This window comes from Paramisgurnus dabryanus, chromosome 22 (genome assembly GCF_030506205.2).
Source record: "Paramisgurnus dabryanus chromosome 22, PD_genome_1.1, whole genome shotgun sequence".
NCBI lineage: Eukaryota > Metazoa > Chordata > Actinopteri > Cypriniformes > Cobitidae > Paramisgurnus > Paramisgurnus dabryanus.
This window is the reverse complement of record NC_133358.1, coordinates 29648113-29670018: the sequence shown is the minus strand read 5'-3', so window position 1 is coordinate 29670018 and position 21906 is coordinate 29648113. Positions and strand designations below refer to the sequence as shown.

Here is a 21906-nt window from a genome sequence, read left to right as displayed (position 1 = left end):
TCTCTTTCACTCCATCTGCTTTTGTTCTCATTTTCTCATTACTCTTGTGTTCTCGCACGCCCTGCACTCTCACATATTTTTGAAGAGATCAATATAACTCAGTTTACAGATGAATGAAAGACCATTTAATGGCCACGTTTAATTAATAAATAATAAACCTATTATACTCTTGTATAAATGGGAATAAATGCAAATCAATGAAAAAATTTCAAGCAGAGATCAGCGAGCTCCTCACTATACACGCTAAGGGGTCATGTACACCAAGGCGTTTACACCTTTGGTCTGCGTACGTTTTCAATTGTTTCCGATGAAAGTGCCGCGCTTTAAAAAAAAAACAGTGGCTGGTGGGCTTTGTCAGCGCTGAGCGTCCAGAGTTGAAGAATTTTCAAGTTTTGGTGAAACGCTCACTTTTTACTCAGCTGTCCAATCACAGTGGATGAAGGGCGGGACAAATATCACAACAGGGTCAGTGACAAAAATGGTTTGGCAAGATGAGAAATTCAAAAATCTTAAAAAAAACCTTGTTTTAAAAGCACACATCAAGTTTATTTCAATGCACATAGTGTATTCATGTTAATTTTATGCAATAAAAAATCACATTTGCACCATTTTTATGAAAGTTAAGACTGAATGGACCTGAAAATGTCAAATGGTGTAACCGCCAATTATGCCAAAGAATGAGAAATATTAAATATTTTATTCACCTTAATGGCATGTAAGCGTATTAATAAATATTTTTTAAAATATAATTTTATTAGTTATTTCTAAATGTAAATTTTAATGCACTTTTGTAACATTGGTCCTGACATATGCTAAAAACAGTTCTGTTTTCTATATAATCTTTGACAAATTATGTTAAAATGTATGTAAAAAAATCATATTACACTAAACTACATGATTATATTTTATTCCAAAAAAAATTATAAATATATTTATATTTTCATTTAAAAAAATACTAGTTACACCACATTGACATTTTTGCAATTATCCCCCAAATATTCTTTCAAAATTAAATAAAACCAGAACTTTTAGACTTGGACCTCAAAAAAGTGAATCTATGCAAGTAATCAGCAAATTTATTTCGAAATTTTAACCCTTTTACATTTAATTGAACCATACAGACACAAAATAATTAATCTCACGTCATTGACCCAACAACCAACCAGTGCATCGTTCAACAACTAATAAACAAAGTAGGAGTATCGTATTAACCAAAGCGCTCAGCTGGAAAAACGCTGGCAGGTGTCCACAGTTTGCGTCCACCTGGCATTTGGTGGACACGCCCCCTAAAGCTGAGATTATTCGCCAGTTTACAAGAATGCTTTACGCTAGTTTCTGATTGAATCAGAAAAAAATGCAAGAGAGAAAGAGAGAAGAGAAATTGTCTCTTTCTTGAAAAAATTGAGAAATAAGCAAACTTTGGACACTGCAGAAATAACCCATCAAGTGCACAATTACTATTAGATTACATAGCACACCCTGATGTCACGTTTTTACAGGATCTTTATGGGATGTAAGTGAATGCACGCACAAACAAATCCCAAACACACTGTGTGTGTGTGTGAGAGAGAGAGAGAGAGAGAGAGAGAGAGAGAGAGAGAGAGATAGAGATGAAGAGAGAGAGAGAGATTGGGTAGGTAGGTAGGTATATGAATAATTCAGAGATTATCGATTGGGTCATTGGCCTCTTGTGACACGTCCATCATAAATATGGGCACATTCTCCTGGTGATCCTGTCACACGGCAAGGACACCAAGACTTATGTAAAAACACACACACTTACCAGCGACGACTCCTGCCATGTACAACAGACTGATCCTCAAGATACCATGAACCATCTCTAGAGGAACTCCAATCATCAGCTGTAGAAGAGCATTAAAACCCAACTGCTCCAACCTGCACGAGTACAACACACAAAAATACTGAGCTACTGTTATTTCTCATCCCAGAGGACTCAAATCTCCCTCAAAAACAATCTTACCCAACGTGCATGAACATATAGCTGAAGAACCTCCAGATCTGCGCCCGGTGACCGGGGTGATACACCAGTGGGCTCTTCATAAAATCCGGCTGGTATGTTTGCAACACCCATTTATTTAACATCACGCCATAACACATGAACACAATAATCTGCAAAAGACAACACATTTAAGACAAGAACAGATGAGAAATTGCAAAAACGTTAAAAGGAACGTAAGCAAAGTTTATAAGCAGTGGCAGGCGTACCTGTATGATAGTGATGATGGCCATGAACACAGGTGGAGGACACAGTCGGTTCTGATGAAAGTACCATCGCCGGTCTGTCTCGCATGGCAGAATCTCATAAGCCACGTAGCGCACAAAGCGCTTGTACACGCCCAGCCCCGTCTCGTCCAATAGGATCTCTCGCTGAAGCGTGCGACGCCCATTTGCGATGGCTCGGCGAAAACTACTGGAACGTTTACTGCTCAACTGAAAGTGAAAGAGGAAAACAATTATTTTACGGTAGGTAATGTAATTCTCGCCTTTGTGCAATGAAGTTAAAAAGCTATCAGAAAAAAATTAGTCATTCAATTTACTCAATTTTTTAAGGTAAGTGGTTGCAATCAATTTCTTTAGGCTACATTTAAACAAAAAAGATTAGTAAAGTAAAATAAAAAAAAAACTTTTGTTTAAATGTAGCTTAAATAAATTGATTGCAATTGCAATTGAGTAAATTGAATGAATATTTTTTTTCGGTGTACTTGAACTATTAGCTGATTGAAACACTTAAACAAACACTATATAAAATGCACATAAACAATAACACAAAAAGGGAAAAAAGGTTTTTTAAATAATTTCTGGCTTTATACTTTTATCAGGGTTCCCACACCTTAGTTACCTCCAAATTCAAGGACCTTTCAAGAACTTTCCAAGTCCAATACACTCAAATTCAAGGACTAAATGTGGGGACACATTTCAAGTGAGAGCAAGATTACATTGTGTTACCTTTTAAGATAGATTGTTACAGTTCACTTTCGAGGGAACTCGCGCTGCATCACTACGATGACACTTTGGGGACGCCTCCAGGGGTAAGTGCGTCTGAATGTGTATATCAAATTCAACCAATGTTGAGGCTTAACGACAAAGACAGGGTGATGCGGGAGCCAGGAAGTATATCGCTATCTGAAATATTGCCAAAGACGGCATTACAGGGACACAGGAAGTATGGCAAGAGAGACGCAGCGTCTCGTTCCTTTCTCAGGGAACAACAGTTGTATACGTAACCAGAGACGTTTTCATGTGTCAAACACAACTATGCAAAAAAGCATTTTGGTATGAATCAACATTCGCATACATTAAATATAAAACAGTTTTAACACGTGTGTAGAATTTTTATGATATTATCCTATACTACACAGGATATAATATGGATTTTTTTCCAAAAACATTCTTGCATAAAATAGATTCAAGCACTTTCAATGACCTGTATCTATGTATGTATATTTTCAAAAACTTACCAGGGCCTTGAATTTTTTCCCCCAGATTCACAAACTTTCAAGGACCCGTGGGAAACCTGCTTTATGGTTTAATCATGCAATATTATAGTAAAAGTTTAATAGATTTTCACTGTCATTTTTCCTCTATTCTCCATGTAAAAAACCGTACACCATTTCCATAGTGTTTATGTGTACTGTACATATATTATGGAGTTTGAAACACTTTTCACTTTATTTCAGAGTACTCATATATATTCACAATACCCCACCCTATCTGTTTATCCTGATTTTCTCCAGTCTTCCTCCTGCCCCAGATTCACATTTCAGCCAAATCTTTGCATCTCTCCCACTAAACATCATTAAAATCAACATCATGAGCAGAAGGCTCAATGCATTTATCTGTGTGTTTCTTGAGGATTTTAGGGTGTGATTACTGCACATGAAGGTTTGTATCTCTTTGCACCGCAGCCTCCTGTGAATGTGTGCATGTCTGTGTATTAAACGACCCTGCGGCAAAATTGATTCAACTGTCTGTGCCGAAGCCAAAACACTTACAGCCCCTTATATCAAGAGAGAGAGAGAGATCCTGAGATCTTGAGAAGAATATGAATGAATTTGTGTAGGATCCATGTGAAAGTTATGAAAAGCTACGGAGCTGAGATGTGCAGTCAATTATTAATTATTATTAACACACATACAAACATAATGATTAATCTGAGGCCAGTTTTCCTTAAAACCGCGTGAGCGCACAAATACATACTTATGAATTGAGACTTCTTATATGAATGTAAAGAAAACTGTTTTGAGAAAACTTATTTTACCCTCGGGCCCTATGAAATCTGTATAATTTGTTTTCCCAAATTCCGTTTTATTTATTCCCAAATTTCGTGTTTTCCGTTTTCATTTTTTTGGATTCTGGTTTTAATTGTTAAATTAAATTTCAGTTATCAACTAAAAACATTAAACAAATACAAATTAAATGCCCATTAAAGAGCTGTAAAGGTAACCACGGTAACCACTGTATTTCTGCTGCCTTAAGCGCCACCTGCTGTCAGAAAGTGAATTTACACTTTTATTCAGCCCGTCTGATGTTTTTGTTTTATGTGTTTGTTTTTTTTTACAAAGCACAAGCCTTTAAAACCTGAAATTAAAAAAATATATATATATAATTATTTTATATAGATTATAGATCAAATAAATCTAATTTAAAACATAAACAACATGGTAGGCTGCAACTTTGATCATTGTACTTAAGATGCAGTTGTTGTCTCTAATTTAATGTAACTAAAGATATTTTTGTTTAAAGCCAGTTTGACATGTTAACAAGCAAGTAAACATCTTGTTCATGTGCTCTAAGACTAAATCTTTCATCTCTGTTGCTTTTCCCAGTTATCTCAATTAAGAGAAAATGCTTCCCTGCCAATGACGAGTTTTTACGGCAATCCATATTTCCGCTATTATTCATAAGGTGGCAATCTTACCTAACTTAAAAAATACAGAAGCATCCACTGATCCAAAAACAGTAAAAACTGTGTATGTTTTGATAATGTTTTGATCATCACTCTGAATCTGATCTCTAACAAAAGTCCTTGGTGTACAAAATTTGGTACTTTCAAAGAAACCTAACCATATTTGAGAGGTGATAAAAGAAAACAAATAAAGATCGGATGAAACGTTTTTTTTTTTTTGTTAGAAAGCAGAGGGTCTTTTCTTTCATTTGATATATTGTATGTTTATATGTTTAAAGAAGAAATGTTTTGGAAGGCATTAAACTTTTGTTAAAATCATAAATCATAGCAATGCTGGTGTTAACGCTGGTGGGGAAAGAGTTAAACACAGAAAAAAATGAAAATCGAGCAATTCGCTTGTAAAAATTCAGCAACTGGAAATGATGATCAGTGGATCACTAACTATAAGCAGTATGTATGTAAATGTGTCTCACCAGTTCGATGAGTTCCTGGTAGCAGACGTGTCCGTGTTCATTGCTCTGTACCAGGGCGAGCAGCATCTCCAGTTTACTGGGGTCCAACTGTATCTCATGATGCTCAGCTAGACTGGTGAAATTTTCCACTGCTATAAAACCAGTCTGCTCTGGGTCCAGCTGCAAACCAACAATAAAAAAGACTGTCTTTATTTTTTACACAATTAACAGTAACCATTTAATACTAACAGAAATTCTTATAACACCCAAAAAAAAAGTATAATGGCACTGTGTGTGAGATTATATGCATATACAATATTGGGCAAGCATCATCACTATGAGTACTATTCATACTTGGGGTAAAATGTGTAGCTGATTCTAATTCAACTTTTTTAACTACAGTTAGTTTGTAATGTTGCTGTTTGTGCATAACCAACATCAGTAAAGTTACAACGCTTAAAGTTCAATGAAACAGGAAATAGTTGCTTTAACAGAAATCGCTTCACTACAGTGAACGGCTGGATAGCCTGGTAAAGTGATATCACTATCCCCAAAATGTCCAGTACATAAACCATGCATAAACATGCAGCAAAGGGGGCTTTTCCAGGCAGCCAATCACAACACACTGGGACAGCTAACCAACTGGGCATATTGTATATTTCTGAGAAAGGGGCTTTATAGACCCTTTAACTAAACAGCCTGTTTTTATGAGGATGGAAACAGCAGTGCAGATTTATGGTTAAAAATATATATAAAAATAATGCTTTTTTTAAAAAAAGAAGCATGAACACACGTTAAAGTGTACCCCATAAACATTATTAAACTTTTAAAAACTTTAATAAATATTTAATAAATATAAAAAACTCTAGAGGTGCGTTCACACCAGCCGCGGTAAAGGCTACAAGCGCGAGTGATTTCAATGTTAAGTCAATGTGAAGACGCGTCAACACGCGCCTGGAGGTCTCGCGGCGCGAATGAGGTGTTTAGCGCGCGTGGTAGACGCGATTCCGCCTCATGCGCGTGTCTAGTTCGCGCAAATGCCGCAAATTGAGTGTTGCCGTGGCAAACGGGTGAGTTGAAACATTTTTAACTTGGGCGGAAAAACGCGCTACGTTAACCAATCAGGAGCTTGCTCTAGTAGTGACGTGATTACAGGATAGGGCTGGGTACTTTTATGGTATCGAATGAAAAACTTCCATACTTTGAGTATCAAAAAATTATGTATCTTTCGATGCCAAATTTCGATTCCAAAAGCGGCTGTGTCTGTGAGCCTGTACTTGCGTGTAAGGACCTAAAGCGCCGGCGATTGGCTGTCCACCACCACGTGACGGGGAGGATTTCTGAAAATACTCGCAGTCCACCTCGCAGTCACCCAACACAAGTGTAGAAAGGATACAATATGAGAAGAAAGTCTTTGTGACAGTCTTACCAATAGAGTTAGCGCAAGCATGGCCGTGTTGTCTCCGTGAAAGGCACGCCAACCAAAACGGCGCTTCTCCTAAAGTGACGAGGGGTTTCAATTTAAAGCACGTGCACAGCCTGTGTCTCTGCTTGATTTACTCGCGCCTGGTTCCGCCTGGTTCCGCATGGCAAGGCTTTGCGCGCGCGTCTCCCACAACAGTCTCGACAAGGTGTTTAAACTTGACCCATGCGCGCAGCTTGTGTCTCTCAATGCTTATGAAATACTCGCGCCTGTCTCTCCGCATCGCAAAGCCTTCATGACCTCGTCTCGCAAAATGGACGATGCGTTTAAACCTATTTTTTACAGTCTATGGTTTAAACTTGACGCACACACGCAGCCCAAAGCCTTGCTCGTTATTTAAAACAAACTAAAATTCCATTTAACTGGTTTGCTAATTTCACTTGAATGAAATGACATTGAACGCATTTTCTACTCATTTTAAAAATCCCAAATGTATTAATATTTTGATAATTATGAAGTTGAGTATTGTTTACAAAAAACAAACATGCATACAAATCTTCCCAGAAAAACTCAGTCACCCATTTAAATATTTTAACTTTTTGTCAAAGTTACAGCTATAATGAACCCACAAATACTGTTAGTCCAAGCTAAAATACCATTTTATATTTCATAAAATAAAGCAGTGTTAATTATATTCTTAATTTCTTTATTTTTGTTTCCTTATTTTCATAAAAAAACTGATAAGTGTGTCTGCTGGCGCACCCCTATCCAAAAAGCACAACCAGTTTTATTAATGTTACCCTGAGTTAGAAGTGTTACCAGAATTTGTTTAAATTAAGGTGAAAAATAAAAGTTGTGTGTTTAATAGGGGTGTGACGAGACACTTAATCCACGAGACGAGACGAGACACGAGATTGGGTTCACGAGAACGAGACGAGACGATATTTTTACACTTTTTAAGAAGCCCTCGATGATAAAATAAATGAATAAGAAACTGAAATCATGTTATTTTTAAATGTTTTAACTAATCAAGGACTGCCCCTAACAATTATTTTACTAACTGATAATGAAGTAATTTGTTATTTTTGGGTAATAAAAATAGATCCAAGTAAGCAGTAGCCTTTAAAATTACATAATAACGAAGATGCAATAATAATTGGTTCAAATAAAGTATTAAAACCAAGTTACATTAAACAACATTACATTAATAAACACATTACATTTGTGGTCTATAAATAAAAAGCATTATGTATATATTATAACAAATGTCTGCAGGGGGCGATAGTAGACTCGTCTCTCGGATGCTATCTTCACTTTCACTTTCACTTTAGACGGAGAAAAACGCTTATTTTTTAGCCAAACAATGTTTAAATCCATTTGAATATTTAATATACGTCCATTTCTTTACAATAGAAATGAACATGCAGACATTAAATCATGTAAACTCTGTGATGGTTTAATCTGCTGAGACTTCACATCTGACACTGACAACAGACAAACACAACACGTCTCAGACTTCATACGAGCTCCCAAACGAACATTATTGGAAACCCAAACAAAAAAGCAAATGCAGTAAAAGACAGAATATAATGCATGCACTATAAGAGGCTAATTATACCAACCACGCTTTAAACGCTTGGAAACGCAAGGCGCGATGCACTGTCTTTTTAAAAAAAGAGCAGTGCGTGTCGACGCGGCTTTTAATATTGCTAGGCAACCACCTAGTCAGCTGTCTTGTCAATCAAATATTAAAGCGTGCGCTCTTTTGCTGTTAACTGTCATATTAGCAGAAACTTTAAAAAGATGACGCTTGCTCTGACCTTGTTTGAGGGTGAGAGGTGCACAAACACGCAGGAGAGAGTGAGCGAGTGGAGTCCGGTTCTTCAAAGCAACTGTAAACTTCCCTCATCACCACAACGTAAGGCCCGCATCTCCCCTCATTCGAGTGGACAATGGAAAGACGCGAATGACGTCGGGCGCTTCTCCGCTCTCAGCGCTCCTTCAAAGGCGCGTGCTGCGGCCGCCGGCAAAAACCGCAAGGCGCTCAGCTCGCATAAACAGCGCGCAAACGCTCCATGCCCATAGAATATTATTTTAAAAAGGCGCCTGCAACTGCCATAAACGCTCCATGCCCATAGAATATCATTTAAAAAAGGCGCCTGCAACTGCCTCCTCCGGAGGTCGCAAATGCAGGCTGCATACGTCATAAGGTTTATTTCAGATCATTAACTGAGCATCACATTCGCAAGTCGTGAGCATATTACAACAATTTGCGATTAACTAAATTATTAGTAAACTTTATAATTGTTAGTAGTCTCTAAAAAGACAGTCTTTATTAAGTAAATGCAGTTTAAAAATGCGACCTCCGAAGGATGCAGTCTTTTATTTGAGAAACGGCCAGAATTTCACCTACACAAGAAATCTCGCGAGACACACTTAATCTCGCGATACACATTTAATCTCGCGAGATCTCGTCGCACGAGATCTCGTCACATCCCTAGTGTTTAATGTATTTGTGTTAATGTTTCAATGGATTTTAAAACATGGTATCGAAAAAAGTATCGTTAGGAACCAGCATCGAAACGGAGGTATCGAAATTGGCACCGGATCGAAAGATTTTAAACAATACCCAGCCCTATTACAGGAAGCAAGCGCAGAGTCGCAGAAGCCCCTCCCATGATGTGAATTTTCGCACGAATGTCTCGATGACTAGAATTTCACACGTGGTTCAAATGTTCAAGCGTCCAACTAGGCGTGGCAGACACGATTTTGACGCCTCAAACGCAGAGACAGCAAAAACACGCTATTCGCGCATATTTGGACGCTTGAACATTTGAGCCGCGCGTGAAATTCTAGTCATTCGAGACATTCACATGGAAATTCGTGTCATGTGAGGGGCTTTGAATACAACTTTTCCACGGCAACGCTCCATTCGCACGAAACGCGCCTTCCGTGCCATCTGCGCGTACTGCGCTGCAGGATGCCTAATCGCGTCTTTGCATTGACTTAACATGTAAATCACTCGCGCTTGCCGCCTCTACCAGGTCTGGTGTGAACCCTGCATAAGCCTTTAACCCTAAATATAAAACTTTGTTGTGTGACTTGTCCTGCACCGATTGTGCCGTTACCTTCCTAAGAGATAAAACCTATGATTTACACTACATTCAAATAGCTTTACAGTGTGACATTTATCACAAGTTAATAGTGTTAACATGAACTGATACAGCTGCATTTAATGCTCATAAAAATGAAATGAACAGTTGTTCAGCGAGCAGACAGACATTATGAGTGCAATGTGATTGTAGTCATTTAGCACAAATCCATCTGTCTGCTACACACACACACACACACACACACACACACGCGCGCAAACATGCATGCACACCACGCACACACACATGTATGCACATAATGTGCATACACACATACACAGACACATCAGTGCACACACACACATGCATGCGCACACACACACACACACACACACACACACACACACACACACACACACACACACACACACACACACACACACATACACAGACACATAAGTGCACACACACACACACACACACACACACACACACACACACACACACACACACACACATGCATTAGCACACAGACACACACGTGCTTTAATTGAACTATTTCACATTATTGTGTTTAAGTCTCACAAGTCTGAATCTCTTCCAGAAGAGATCCACTCACAACCGAGGGAACACACATGTCTATTTTTACTCTGTCTGTTTATTCTGAATTATTTCTGTACGTGTATTCAAATTTCACAGGGTAGATGAGAGAGAAAGAGAGACAGGCAGAGAGAACAAAAAAGAAAGAAAGAAAGAGACTAACTAAACGAATCAGTTAGTGAAGCGATTCAGCTGCTGTAACCATGGTTACAGATTACAAATCTGTCACCCTGAAAGAGTGACACCACGTCTATACTGAGAGTGAGCGAGACCGGCACAGTGATGTAGTTTTGTCACTTCACATTACAACACATGCTCATGTAGACAGGGTGTCACTAATGATGAAGTATGAACTTCTGGAAAGTACCATAGAACTACTACAGTCATGTACTGTCTGTGGATCAACCTGTGCAACCTTTTTGACTTCAAAACTCAAGTCCCCCAATTGCAATTTTAACTTTTCTAACAAAAAACTAGAATACTAGAAAGATATATATTTGTTTTCAGTTGTTTTGTTTTAATGCTTGTTTTGTTAAGTGATCTTGATGCTTTCTTGCCCTGTCATTGAGAAACACTGAAGTTGATGCTTTGAAAAATTAAACTGATACTCCAATAATCATGAAAGACCAATAACCTAAAGATGTGTCTCAAAGTCAGATATTTTAACATGAAGTCATCACATTCTCATTAAATTTATATCAAATTCTCCAACGACCAAGTTATGACCTCAGTGATAATTGTATAGCTTTATATTCTTATAGTAGACCAACAATTGTCAAAAAAATCTACGCCCTACAGATAACATTGACTTTGGGTCAAAAAAAGATGAACTCACCCGTTGGGTTAAATTAACTAAGAAAGTGTTTATGTTTGTCCAAACAATGGGTTGAAACAACCCAGCAATAGTATAAATTACAACCTAACACGTTGGGGTGTCCCTTTTTGATCCAACGGCGGGTTGTACGCTTTAAAAAATGCTGGGTTATTTTCAACCCAGTGTTGGGTCAAAAGCGACAAACCCAACCATTGGGTTAAATTACCCAGAAAATGTTTATATTTGATCCAACAATGGGTTAAAGCAACACAGCATTTTAGGTTGACACATCCCAGCATAGGTTAAATTACAATGTAAGGGTTTGTCCTTTTTTGACCCAACCCTATACCTGGGTTATTTTTACAATCTTTGAAAACAATGGTTTTAAAAATTTAACTGATACTCCAATAATCACGAAAGACCAGTGTTGGGTGTAACTAGTTACAAAGTAACTAGTTACTGTAATAATATTACTTTTTTCAGTAACTAGTAGTGTAAGGCATTACCCGTCTCAAAATGGTAATATTATTACAGTTTTCCTGAGCTAGTTACTTGAGTTACATTCGCCAGTAGCACCTTCATCACACAAGGCACAAAACACAGAGAACAAAAGGGAAGGGGAGGTGGGCGTGAATGGAACAGTGATTGGTCTAAGTTTGGCACGAGGTATCATTTACCATCACCGATTGGTCGACACCCGGCAGCCAGCAGCACAGAGCGGCAGTGGCACACTCAAAGACAGATCGGGAAAATGGAAGCGTCAACAACGGCAAGCTCTTTTTCAGAGGAAGGTTCCCAGCAACAGAAAGCTAGTTTCGACGGGTGGAGATTCGGTCATATTTTATTACGTTCAACGGAAGGAAAATAACTTGACGGTGAAGTGCACACTCTTTAATGTTTCTCCGAACGCTGTGCCCCACGTCCGGTAGCGGGTAAGGAAGCCAGCATTTTCTTGGCCGTGGATTGCCCAAATCTTGTCCAGAAAAAAAATGTAACTAGTAATATAACTAGTAATATAACTAGTTACTTTCTCCAGGGAGTAATAAAGTAAAGTAAGGCATTACTATTTTTGAGAGTAATATGTAATACGTAATATATTACTTTTTTGAGTAACTAGCCCCAACACTGCGAAAGACGAATAACTTGGTTGTAAAAAGGTGCAGGCAATAATATTTGCATGCTATTTTCAACCCAGCATTGGGTCAACAGGGGTTGAATTTTAATGTATGCTGGTTGTTTGGGTGAAATATAAACATTTTCTGGTTTAATCTTACCCAACGGCTGGGTTTGTTCCTTTTTGACCCACCCAACATGCGGTTGAAAGTAACCCAGCATTTTTTTAGAGTATGCTATACAATATTTACATACTGAAAGGAACTGTCATAGCAGGGTCCAAAGGCATTTTTTTACCATGGTACAATGATTGAAAATACCTTGGTAGTTTTAAAAACTTGAAGGTATACTCCATAAACAATTTTTGTGACAAGAACCAACATATTTTACTCTCAAATGATCGCTCCATTAATACGGATGTTTCTGGTTCCAACATATGTGGTGTATTTTTGGAAACCATGGCAACAGCGAGGTTGTTTTTAGCCAACTAGGCAGAGAAACAGCTTTGTTTTCACGCTCGATCAATGAACGGACCATCAAACAGTCAACCTACACCAGCTGTTTACCTATAACAGCTTGAAAATTTTACTCGATGATAATTCGCCACACATGTAATGTTTGTCTGGAGGTCATGGTGCTGATGGTAAACAGGTTTTGTACTAATGATATACAGTTATCTTCTGTTTTTATTTCTGTTTTAATAAATTACATTATTAAATATGGGCACACATCAGTTTTTTAATGACGATTACATCTCCACTTCTAAAATCATTCAATTACATCCAACTCTTTCTTTCTCTATCTCTTGGTACTATTGTGGTATTTGGACATTTTAATATCTTTGGCTATTAAAAATCCCATGATACATTTACTTTATTCAATACTATGGTATACATCAAAGTACCATAAATGCTAGAGCAGTGTGCTAGCAGCGCAATGGTCACAGGTTCGATCCCCAGGGAACACACATACAACTCCTACATCTCATGGAAAAGTGTTATTTTTTGTGGGTTCTGATGTTTGTTAAAAAAGTGCACCGGTGGGTCAAAAAAGGACAAATTCAACGCGTTGGGTTATAATTTAACCTATACTGGGTTGTTTTATCTCTAGTTGTGACAAACAAATAAACTTTCTTGGTTAATTTTACCCAACAGCTGGGTCCGTCCTTTTTTGACCCAACGTCTACGTCATTTTTAGAGCAAAGATTTTTTTAGACAATTGTTGGCCTACTGTAAGAATATAAAGCTATACAATTATCATTGAGATCATAACTTGGTCTTTGCAGAATTTTATATACCTTTAATGAGAATGTGATGAGTTCATGTTAAAATATCTGACTTTCGCAGATTTGAGGACAGTCTGAGACACGACTTAAATTTAAATTAAAATTTAATTTAAACCCAGTGGAATCTTCCCTCGTTGACCCGACACTGGTTTGAAAATAACCCAGAATTTTTTATTACCACAGTACTCTTTGTACCAAAAAGCATCCAAATATTATTGCTTGCACCTTTTCACAACCAAGTTATAGTCTTTCGTGATTATTGGAGTATCAGTTACATTTTTCAAAGCATCAACTAGATTGTAAAAATAACCCAGGGACAGAGTTGGTTCACAAAAGGACAACCCCAACCCATTTAACCTATGCTGGGTTGTTTTAACCTAAAATTCTGTGTTGTTTTAACACAGAATTTTCTGAGATAATTTAACCCAATGGTTGGGTTTGTAGCTTTTTTAAAAACAACCCAGCATTTGTTAAAGTGTACAACCCAGCGTTGGGTCAAAAAGGGACAAACCTAACCTGTTAGGTTGTAATTTAAACTATGCGGGGTTGTTTCAACCCATTGTTAGGACAAACATAAACATTTTCTGGGTTAATTTAACCCAACGAGTGGGTTTGTCCCTTTTTGACCCAATGTCAACTTCATATTCAGAGCAAAGATTTTTTATGACATTTGTTGGCCTTACTAGAAGAATATAAAGCTATACAATTATCACTGAGATCATAACTTGGTCTTTGATATAAATTTGATGAGAATGTGATGAGTTCATGTTAAAATCTCTGACTTTCGCAGATCTTAGGACAGTTTGAGACACGTCTTTACTCATATGTGAGATTACCGGGCTCTTTTTCTCAGGAGTAATATCTGTGACACTGAGACTTAAGCTCTTCATTTATCTCCGTCTCCATTTAGTCCCTTGCTGATGTTTCTGCTCTTACTGTTTATGTAACTGGTCGAAGTTGAAGAGTTTTACTGGACCAACTGCTTCTATTTTATGCAAATATCATGCTAAATATGGTGCAGTGATGCAAGTATCAAATGCCCTCTTTCTTTCAGACCAGCTGGTGCCAATGACAATACTGATTCACAAACACACACGCATGCACACTAGATGAAATACCCTTTAATTAACCAAAGTTATTGAGACGATTCAGTGTGACGTGTGTGTATATGAACTGTATACGTGTGCATTAAAGACAGAAATGATGTGAACTCAGCATTGCTTCCTACAGCAGAACATAAAAACATGCATCATCAAAAAGGTTAAGCGCATTTATAGAAACACACACAGAAACTCGGTACACTCACACCGTATCTAGGCTAACACACAACACAAACATAACGTCAGACAGACTTCACACAATTTATTGGACTGTCACTTCCTAACTACACTAAAAAAATAATATGAGACACACACCCGCACTATTCAGAGTCACAGACAGTGGTGAGCAGACACTATAAACTGATGATGTGTGTGTTTGTCCCTGATCCACTGAAGGCAAAGATCAATTCTGCCCTTCTGACTGAATGATGGCCTGTCCTATCCATCAACGAATCTCTCAGCATCAGCGTACATTACACAACACACACACATACACGAACATTTTTCATCAAAGCAGTCAATGTGAAAATTTTCTTAGAAAGACGTCAGACACTTGAGAAAGTTTGTAACTACTTTACCAGGTGACTTATGCGTATGATTGTGTAAAGTCTCATTTTGGTTTAGGGGCTGGATAAGGGGCGGGGCTTCATTGCTGCTTTTTCTAATAATCGTTAATAAAAAGTTTTTGTACCATTTTCTTCTTACAAATTCATATCAATCATTTACATTTACACATTTGGCAGACGCTTTTATTCAAAGTGACTTACAGTGCATTACAAGCCAAGGTATTCGATTTTTATCTGCATCTTTTTACAACAAAGTTATTGGTTTTTCGTGATTTTTGGAGTATCTGTTACATTTTTCAAAGCATCAACTAGACTCTAAAAATAACCCAGATATGATGATGGGTCAAAAATGGACAAACCCAACGCGCTGGGTTGTAATTTAACCTATGCTGGGATGTTTCAACCTAAAATGTTTTGTTGCTCTTACCCATTGTTGGATCAAAACATTTTCTGGGTTAATTTATCCCTATAGTTGGGTTTATCCCATTTTGCACCCAACACTGGGTTGAAAATAACCCAGCATTTTTTAAAGTCTACAACCAACCGGTGGGTCAAAAATGGACAAACCCAAACCGTTGGGGTGTAATTTAGCCTATGCTGGGTTGTTTAACCCACACTCTAAAAAATGCTGGGTTGTGTTTAACCCAGGGCTGGGTCACTACTATTGGACAGAACACACTGCTGGGATAAAATGACCCAACTGCTGGGTTTTTGTCAATGTTAAAACCCAGCATTTTTTAGAGTGCATTGTTGGGACAAACATAAACACGTTCCGGGTTAATTTAACCCAACTGCTGGGTTCTTCCTTAATTTACCCAACGTTAGGTTAAAAATAACCTTTTAGACAATTGTTCATTTTACCTTTACACATTTGTCAGACGTTTTATTCAAAGTGAGCGAAGGTATTCAATTTTTATCTGGGTTTGAACCCATGACCTTTTGAGCTGCTAACCCAATGCTTGATCACTGAGCTTTACATCTTTGCTTGAAGCTGCTTGCAGTGACTAGCTAAAGAAGAGCAACGCAATATCATTCATTCCTGCAACTTCCGGCATCACAAGCAATGTTGAGACAGGAAATGGGCGTGTCCAACGACTCAACAAAGTTGAGAAAGTTTAACTTTATGCAAATGATAAGCAACTTTTGGGAGCGACTACCAATGAAAGTGAAGTAGTGGAGCTCACGTCATCTGTTTTTCATTGGTTACTGCTGTAGACGATTAAGGGGTGGTCACACCAGACTTTGAGCATGCGAATATTTTTTGGACGTTGCTGCGAATATGGACGGGGAAGCTTCATCCATCTTTGCTTTTTAGTAGAGAAAGGTCTCGCCGTGATGTACTGATTTTCTACTGGTCTCAGGTGCATCTCTAGTCTGATGCATTTGCATGTGTATGAAAGGAAGTCAATGGAATGAAAAGTGTAGTGTGACCGCCATTTTACTTATTTGTTTGTATTACTAGTACAAACTGAATTAGGATCGCCTCCTGACAACCTCGTTGAAAGAGCTGCCGATGTGCTTTAGTCTTGTCAAAATAAAAGTTTTTGATATTCTGATCCCTAGAGTAGATACAACCAAAGACCCTTTAGGAAGGTCCCCCCACTAGGCGGCCATGTTTTTAACACCTCTGGTAGTCTTACCTCTGGTAAGTCCCATCTACTTGAATAGGGAAAAACAGATATCTCTGAAAGCACCTCAAGCGACTCTGTACAGAGCCCCTACCTTAGATAATCGTCATTCTTTTTTCGACTGCATCGTTGCATTGTCCATATTCATAGTAACAGAAAGGCTAAATCTTATTATATCCAATATCTTTGGATTTAATTTTGTCACCTAACAGGTGTTAATCAGAAGTCTGACAAGTCTGAACACTAAGAAAAGTAGTATCACACCTATCCTTGATCACGGCATGATACATGTCCACCTTCATGTCCATAGATCAAATTATAATAAAACCTGAAGGGGGTTTGTTCATTTAACACGGATAAGCAATAACTGTTGTGTTGTTTCCTTTAACAAGCCCCGCTAATAAGTCAAGAGCACAGAAGTAACACCACAGTATCAATATAATGCAGGATTAACTAAACCCAGCGAAGATTTTCCTCCAAGAACAAAACTAATTTGCATATATTCATGCATATGTATTCAAAGCAAGCTGTAGTTTGAATCTTGATGAATTCAAACCCAAATGAACTACCCTGCCTCAGCGGTGTCAGGAAATTGTTATATTAATATAAATGCTGTCATTTAAGACCTAACATAAGATTTTGGTTTGCCAAGAAACCTCAGCGTGAACTTTTTAATTAGATATACTCTGGGTTAAAGGAAAACAGCACCGTTTTTCAATATTTTACTATGTTTTTACCTAAACTTAGACAAGTTAATACATCTTTTATCAATGCGTGCACTTAATCTTTGCACAGCACCTTGTGGATGTGTTAGCATTTAGCCTAGCCCCATTCATTCCTTAGGATCCAAACAGGGATGAATTTAAAAGCCTTCCATGTTCTCCCTATTTAAAGACTGATACATTAGTAGTTAGACGAGTAAGTATGGTGGCACAAAAAAAAACTTTTGTTTGGAGCCATAGGAATGAATGGGGCTAGGCTAAATGCTAACACATTCAAGAAGCGCTGTAATAAGATTAAAAGTGCATGCATTGATAAAAGATAGGTATTAATTCATCTAAGTTGAGGTAAAAACATAGTAAAATATTGAAAAACAATGGTGTTTTCCTTTAACAGTTTAGAAATGAGCAAGCAATCTCTAAACGTGTCCCGGGACGAACTCTTTGTTCTAGCTTTTACCTTAAAGTTCACGCACACCTCTTTCCATTTGTACAGAGAGAGCAATACACCCTTGCAGGATGAGAATAAGCGCAAAAATAAATCTTGCAGATAGAAATCAAATCTTTATGAAAATAAATGCATGTTTATTGCGCTATTAATTCTTTTCAGATATAAGAACTTTTACTGGGGCCGCACGATTTAAAAAGTTACATCTTTGTACCTAAAGGGTGCATACTGTTACCTTAAAGCTACAAATCTGTACCTAAATAGTAAATTTAAGGGCCTTTTTGAATGGTAATGTCCCAGTGACAGCTTTTGTACCTTATTATCTGAGAGTGTATTGAGTATTGATTTTGACAGACTGATCAGAGATTGATGGATATCTCTCTCGGTTTACTTTCATCAGAAAAGCTGTTTTTTAAGCTTAGAACGACTTAAACAATATTAATGGTTAGAAACACACTGAATTTAAAACAAACAGGTTTTAATCTCTACTTAAACAAACTGAAGTGTTTTTTTAATAACTATATTGCTAAAAAACTACATTAAATGAAATTTAACCGAGATAATCTCAAATAAACTGAATAGCTGGGTCAAAAATATGCATAAAATTATAGCAGCTTTAAATATATAAAAATATATAGTTAAATCTATAATACCATACTGGATCAAATAGTAGATACCAGTGGATCATCTTGTGTGATTTACATACTGTATTAGCACAAGCACCCAACCGGGTGTTAAGCAGTATCCGTGCCAATGTCTCGTGTAGTAGTATCAGAGTAACAGCCAGGGATTGAACATAAGGACCACGCACACATATTCAACCCATTCATTTCTACTGTCCATCCCATCTTACTCATCCTGCATCCTTCAGCATCGGCCTAGAAACACATCAGCACACGCATGCACACAGACGCACAGGAGGATGCAGTAACCATAGCAACCTGCTGCTGCTTCTTACCTGCTCTTGTATGAGCTGAAACAGAGAGCTTCTATCCATATACTGGGCCCTGATGCGCACACATCCACAAAAATAAGGACATATGGGGAAATCACACGGCGAGAGACATACGCACGCCCGCAAACACGCACGTTCGTCGGTCCGTGCGGCACACCTCCCTGATGGGAGCGAGACCACGTGAGATGCACACGCGTAACGTCCAGCGGTGTATCCGCAGGATGAACCTGGTCGGCTCAGCTAGGATAAAATCCAATGCAGGCACCCCAAACCATCCAGATTTATATACTTGTACACCAGAGTGCTTAAACTGCAGATTTTTCCTTGTCAATCTGTTTCCTCTCTTCACTTTCCTTTCTGCCACCCTTTTCTCAGCTCGCCCGTCTTGTTGTGGTCGTATCGCCCGTACCTACAGTATGTGAATCTCTCTCTCTCTCTATTTCTCACCCTCTCCCCTCTGTCCTCCACAAAGACCGTACTACCTGAATACCAATGAGAAAGGGGAGGGAGGTGGTGCTCGCTAGCCAATCAGAACAGAGAGGGCGTGTCTAAAGAGCTGCAGCTCTCCGTCTACCCTGCAGGAGTCTTAAAAAGAGACTAAACACACAAACACACGTTCACTGCAGTGCACACACACATACAGTACACACATACGCACAAACAGCGCGCAGGCGCGTTCTGCACGCCTAAATCGGACATTAATCACACGCACAGCACATACTACAAATCTTATTCACATTCCCATGCAGTTCAGTCACTGGGCACATATGCACTTAACAGCTTGATAATCACATACACACTGTCATTCATTAAATCATTCGGATTGGTCATTTTATCCGTGGACAGTTTAATGGTGGTAACAGGCTAAAGGATAGAAAGAGAAAACTAAAATGTCTCCATGTTATGCACTGTGGTATAAATAGCTAAAGCTTTGGTGTGGTGCCAATATGACAGGAATATTTTACTATATTTTTCTAGTCTTGTTGTTTGAATGTTGCAATCATTTTATATATTTATGCATTTTGGCACTACAAGATTTGTGTGTTCCCTAGGTTCAAAACTGTTATCTTGATAATGCAATGCTCTTCCACTGGAGCATGCATTTATGCATGCATTAGGAATAAATTCAAAGTGATTTACAGGCAGCGCATCCAGCTTTACATTTTATCACAATCAAACCCCACAATCACAATGCAAGACCTGATCTTATGTTCAGCCTTCATGCGAGTATGCTGCACTTCTAGAAATCTGGGTCATATTTGTAGTGCAGTTTGTTTGTGATCGACTCAGTTCACACTAGGCAGTAACTAAACTGCGAAGTTGGATCCTCTCCCAGTCTCTATTAAAACTGTGTCTGTTCCCATATTGTTAACTAGCGGAAGAAAACATCTCTACAGATTTAACCTGAAGCTAAACAGACTGTGAAGATGTTGCTTTTTCATGTGTAGTGTTAATGATAATCTGCTCTAATTGTTTGTAATTTTATGTAGGGTTTACAATGAAAAGTAAAGTGGTGATATATGGTTGCCATGTAAAGGATGCTGTAGGTTGCTGGCAGGGTGCTATGGCATTATAAAGATGTTCTCAGACGTTTTTGCATGCTGTTAAGTGAAATGTTAAAGGGATAGTTCACATAAAAATGAAATGTCATTATTTTTCTCATCCTCATGTTGTTCTAAACCTGTATCAATTTCTTTTTTTCTGATGAACAAAGAAGATGACTTCTTAATAAATGATGGTAAGCACACAGCTGATTGTAACCCTTGACTTCCATAGTAGGAAAACAAATATTATGGAAGTATTGTGATAAATGATGTAGAAGATATTTGGATAAATGATGGTGAGAACACAGTTGATGGTACCCATTGAATTCCATCATACCTGTTTTTCCTGCTATAGAAGTCAATGGTTACAATCAGCTGTGTGCTTACCAACATTTATCAAAATATCTTCTTTAGAACAACTAAACCTAATTTTTGGGTGAACTATCCCTTTAACAATGATCTTAAAAATCTTGTAATCTGAAGGTGTATTGTTAAAATTCTGTAGACAAAAATACAGCTGTGCCAAACAGATTAATTTCTGTTATTATTAGAAAACAAATATAAAAAAAGTTATTTTTAAATATATTTATATATATTTTTTAAATACATGACTAAGACTGAACATTGAATAGAAAAGCAGCCAAAAATAGCCCAGAATTAACTCCTTCGACATTTTTTAAAAACCATCCTTCTGTGAAACTTCAAGAGGTTTCTTGATAAAATGACACGAGTACGGTTTGCAATATCTACGCATAGGGTGATTTCATTTCAGATTATAAAATATAACCGAGTTTTTATTTATTTTGGATGCTTTTAGTCACCAACATAATTCCCACAGTTACATTTGTGTTATGCCATAGTTTGGACTAGGGATGCTAAACAATTAATCGCGATTAATCGTTAGCAGAATAAAAGTTTTCATCACATATGTGTGTAAACTGTGTATAATAAATATGTATATATGAAGAGTTTGGTTCCAAAACGCAATAAACGCCATTTTTGAAAAAAATGAGTTACTGCCAAAATCAGTATTATATCAGGTCAGTAGTTAAAAGTAAATAATTAATTTTACGCAAAATCCAATACCCGCCGTGATATTCTGTCATCTTTTCTCCCTTTGTTCCCAAAATGCGACAAACGCCACTCCTCCTTTTTTACAGAACGCAATAAATCCATTCCTGATATTACAGCGGACCATTCACGCAATGTAAACAAACATGGCGGCGCGCTGAGTACACGG

General features: G+C 37.8%; 1 protein-coding gene across 3 annotated transcripts in view; it reads right to left on the bottom strand.

The window, feature by feature from the left end:
* Positions 1-21906, bottom strand: part of rhbdl1 (rhomboid, veinlet-like 1 (Drosophila)) — a 39426-nt gene that overhangs the window by 10601 nt on the left and 6919 nt on the right. For 2 of the 3 annotated variants that reach the window (XM_065258757.1, XM_065258756.1), the window contains exons 3-6: positions 5401-5559; positions 2227-2451; positions 1982-2130; positions 1784-1896 (exon numbers count right to left, since the gene is read on the bottom strand). In XM_065258757.1, the coding sequence (XP_065114829.1) occupies positions 1784-1896; positions 1982-2130; positions 2227-2451; positions 5401-5559 (646 nt within the window). Of the gene's footprint in view, positions 1-1783; positions 1897-1981; positions 2131-2226; positions 2452-5400; positions 5560-19125; positions 19598-21906 lie in introns of those variants that run through there. The other variant, XM_065258755.2, reaches the window with a different exon arrangement.